The 4032-nt window shown below is 40.0% G+C and overlaps 1 protein-coding gene across 1 annotated transcript; it reads right to left on the bottom strand.

Moving 5' to 3' along the window:
• Positions 1-1106: 1106 nt before the first annotated feature.
• Positions 1107-3641, bottom strand: LOC145464070 (uncharacterized). The gene is made up of 4 exons (XM_081447885.1): positions 3546-3641; positions 2340-2433; positions 1996-2060; positions 1107-1305 (listed from the first exon to the last, which is right to left on the bottom strand). The coding sequence occupies exons 1-4, from the start codon at positions 3558-3560 to the stop codon at positions 1216-1218; spliced, it is 264 nt and encodes an 87-aa protein (XP_081304011.1). The 5' UTR covers positions 3561-3641; the 3' UTR covers positions 1107-1215.
• Between the last annotated feature and the right edge of the window lie 391 nt (positions 3642-4032).

The raw sequence follows: 4032 nt of genomic DNA, 5'->3' as shown, positions 1-4032 counted from the left end.
GACAAGATCATTAACTTAGGGGCTATCAAGTCGATAGGCATGCACCTGCATGCCTATTAAGAAGGATGGTTCATATTTTTATAGCTCAGTGGTGTGAAAGGGTAAACTTGAGTCATCTTGGCATTTCCCCTGGAAGCTCTACAATTTTTCCTGTATGGCTCCTGATATATCTGTAGTTGGTACCAAAATCAAGAGAAGAGCAGCAAGTACAAAGGTCTGTACAAACCAGAAAAAACGTCGTGCAATTTTCTCCCGCTACTTGCTACGGAAACAGAATAATATATATTTAAACAACAACCGAAATTGAGTTCAATGGGGTAAAAATCGCGGGTATGGGCTCTTTAGCGCTTTTGCTATACAGCATCGAAACTCATACCCCCTCTTCCCAGCATAATAGCTTTTATGTACATATTGTGAGTGGGGGTGGGTTTGGGGGTGTGGTGTAAAAGGAGTAGAAGGGGCCATCCTTTACCACCCTGTATAAGTGCACGAGCCAACCAGACTTTGCCTATACTGGTGGTATTAAACTGAGGACAACTTAAGTGCTAACAAGAGATCTTCTCGTTTATTTCAACAATTACATTACAAGAAGGACAAGACAAATTCGTGAACAAAAAGTCCGCTGCTTTCTGTATAGATTGTTGAACCGCTCTATCCGACTAGGTCCCACTCGTTTATTCACACAAAGTCTCCAACGGATCACTGGTAAAAAAAATGCATCTTTTACATTACTGGCCAGTGAAGTTCTTGACGTTAGTTATTTTAATTTGCAAGCATCCTTGCTTTACATATTTAATTGTGCAATTCGTGAAATAACAATACCATAGTTAGCATGGGGTCTGTCAGGACCACCAAATACCAATAATTAACACTTCGGTGCATTTTAAATTGAAAATACATTAAGAACAATAATTTACAACTACTGAATCTGCTTTCTTCAGTCATGGTTAGCCTCGAACTTAATTATCACACAATCTTCTGAAAGATTGCGTGACAAAACTGGAAAGCGTTACAAAACCGGAAAAATGGAGACCACCCCCTGAAAATCGCAGATATTGATTTAACAAGGGTTTCAGAAAAAAAAACCGGAGATGACAAAAAAAAAAGCATAACCAATTGACTCAAATATAATGTCAGTTTTGGAAACAAACTGATGTACGAATTTCAGTTTTCAAGCCACAAATAACATCATGTGAAAATGGCGATTGAAGAAAGTTACTTCCAGCCAATGGCACTGCTTTCCAGTAGAGCAACCAGGCCAATGGACACGACGTAGAATGAACCAACGATGGCACCAGGCCACAACTACACCATAAAATAAGAGAGAATAAATGTCAAAAATATTAGTTGTTTATTGACTCACCAGAAGGGCCAGGCAGAATATCTTTGCGCACCATTGCTTACGAATCTCACTGCCCTTAGCCTCTTATAGAGACCTCCTGTGCATTTTTTATGCAAAGAGTATGTGATAAAAGACATCCTAAGGCCTTGTTCACACTAGTGACATAACAACATAACAGCAGGACCATGCGAGAACACTTCATGCTGATGTTTTAGCAACCAGTGTGAACAACAAAAGCGGAGCTAAGAAAACAAAATTTTGTGAGCACCAACATTTTTGAGGTCTTAAGGAATAATGTTTGGCTTAGGTTAGTCCTGATTTTAGTCAGCTTTTTGCTGAATAGCTGACTGACTGTAAAACAGCTCTTTACTGCCATATTTGGGACTTATAAGTACCTATACTGTAAATAAGTGGACTGGCCAAGTGCATTAGAGCCATCATGGTCTAGTAAAGCAGTATCATGGTCTTAAACAACCAACAGTCTGCCAATTTTTGTTAAAAGGAGAGATGGAGGGAATTTAATATGATAGTGATTCAGAAATTACTATGTTGGCTTGAAACCACACAGGCTCAAGCTATGGTGAGGACATGAAACAGACAGGAGACCTTTCTGGTGATATTTCTATTGTTTCACAAATTGAAAGGAAGCTTACCTTGTAAGTCAAACGGAAACCAACGATTCCCACAACCCACTGCACAAAGATAATCACAGTCACCTCTGCAGATGAAAATTTGAGAAATCAGTCATCTATCAATCAATTTATTCATCCATCCTCTGTCTTTCCATCAGTTAGTCAATCAGTTAGTCAGTTGGTTGGCCTTTCACTCAATATTGGAACTGCTACACAGTTCTAATAGCTCTCACCAACACAACGTGTATTAGGAATAAACCTTAATATCTCCTACTTGATGATTTTCCTGATTCCCATCACCTGTCTGATTGATGTGCTTTTTTTTAGGGAGAAATTAGCTTTTTATCCCCCTGATATAGACTAACCTGCAGAGTAGTACCACTTCAGATCTCGCAAGTAAACAAGGGCAGCGAAAATGCCAAGACATAGGGTATTGCTCATTGTGCCAGCTCCATACAACTACAACACCAATTGAAACAAAGACAATTTATTGGATAATGTACTTATTTTCTGTTGCAAATCAACACACCAAGTACTGTAGGCTCGATTAGCAGCCGCTGTTCGGGGAAGGAGCCTGCATTCCTCCCCGAAGCCACTCTCCTCGGGGAAGGAACGTAGACCGGACACGAGAGAGCGACGGAAATCGAGCCTAACCTTACTGTTTATCTCATCAGAGCTCGAGATTTCTATGCGGTGATAGTTGATGAGGGTGAAGTAATATACATTGTATCAAACTCGGAAGACTGTTAGACCACACTTCCAACACTGAGAAGATCAGAGCTGAAAAATTTAGCACGACATGTACTGTGGCAGAGTATATTTTTGACAAACTTCAAGCTAAAGCTAAAGCTAAGGAGAATTAATGGAGAAAGAAAATCATGAAAGACTCTGCTGACCCTGTCAAGGTCATAATTTCCTTTGCTAATTTTTTTGGAGAATTGTCTATGAGTTTGATGAGGCCAAATCAACTATCACCTTATCTCCAGTAATCTTGTTATCCAAATTTCCTTCAAATAACATTTAAGTAGTTTTATCCGATAATGTTTCAAAATCTTCCTCTGAAAGAGTCCTAAAATTTCAGGGAAACGAAAACACACGGTCATGTTTTAGATGACCTTCAGCCAGTGGACACTTCTGTGTCTGGTAGTGTACTTTTAAACCAATCAGATTACAGCATTTGCATTAGTTTTACCGGTAGTAACAATTATACTGCAAACACATTGTTTTTCTGATTGGCTGATAGTTGCACTGCGGCTGGGACTATGTGCCCAGCATCAGAGTTGATGCAAAGTGAACCACTAGATCTAGAGTGAATAGAGTAGTTTTGTTTTTGCAATATAACCCTCTGGCTGCTGCCGGTAATTTTTGTTGGCACCAAAGCAACCAGTAAGATTGCATGTTTGCTAGCAGCTGGCCACTAGAGGTCAATGACATGTAAACACGACACAGGGGGCTTGAACCTGGACATTGGAATACAGTAACAAGCTGCACACTTGCAAGAACATCACGTTTGCAAATGTCCGAGTCTCCACCTTGTTTAATTCTCTTATCCCAGACAGAAACAATATTACCTGCGCAAAAGTCATGGAGATGTTTTCTTTCTTCTTCTTGGAGGCAAAAATCAGGGGGGAGACAAGTTCGAGGCATTAGAGCAGAGGGGGGTTACCACAAATGACACATAGAATGCACTGATCATCAGGAAAAAAATTTTCGGCGAGGAACATGCCAATGTAGCAGCCAGCTATAACAACTTGGGATGTGCTCATAGAGTTCTTGGAAAGTACAATGAAGCAAAAGATTACCACGAGAAGGCACTGATCATAAGGAAACAGATTTTCAGTGAGGAACGTGCCAATGTAGCAGCCAGCTATGACAACTTGGGAAATGTTCATGAAGATCTTGGACAGTACAATGAAGAACAAGAATACCTCGAGAAAGCACTAATCATCAAGAAAAAGATTTTCGGTGAGGAACATGCCAATGTAACAGCGAGCTATAACAACTTGGGAAATTTTCATGAAGATCTTGAACAGTACAATGAAGCAAAAGAATACCACG

This window comes from Orbicella franksi, chromosome 12 (assembly GCF_964199315.1).
Source record: "Orbicella franksi chromosome 12, jaOrbFran1.1, whole genome shotgun sequence".
NCBI lineage: Eukaryota > Metazoa > Cnidaria > Anthozoa > Scleractinia > Merulinidae > Orbicella > Orbicella franksi.
This window is presented reverse-complemented; position numbering and strand designations above follow the sequence as displayed.

What these genes read in the sequence shown, in the direction of transcription:
- LOC145464070 (XM_081447885.1), bottom strand. An exon ending in GAAGTGGTACTACTCTGCAG is followed by an intron (nt 2,061 to 2,339) that starts GTTAGTCTATAT and finishes TTTCATCTGCAG; the next exon opens with AGGTGACTGTGATTATCTTT. An exon ending in GTTTCCGTTTGACTTACAAG is followed by an intron (nt 1,306 to 1,995) that starts GTAAGCTTCCTT and finishes TTTATGGTGTAG; the next exon opens with TTGTGGCCTGGTGCCATCGT.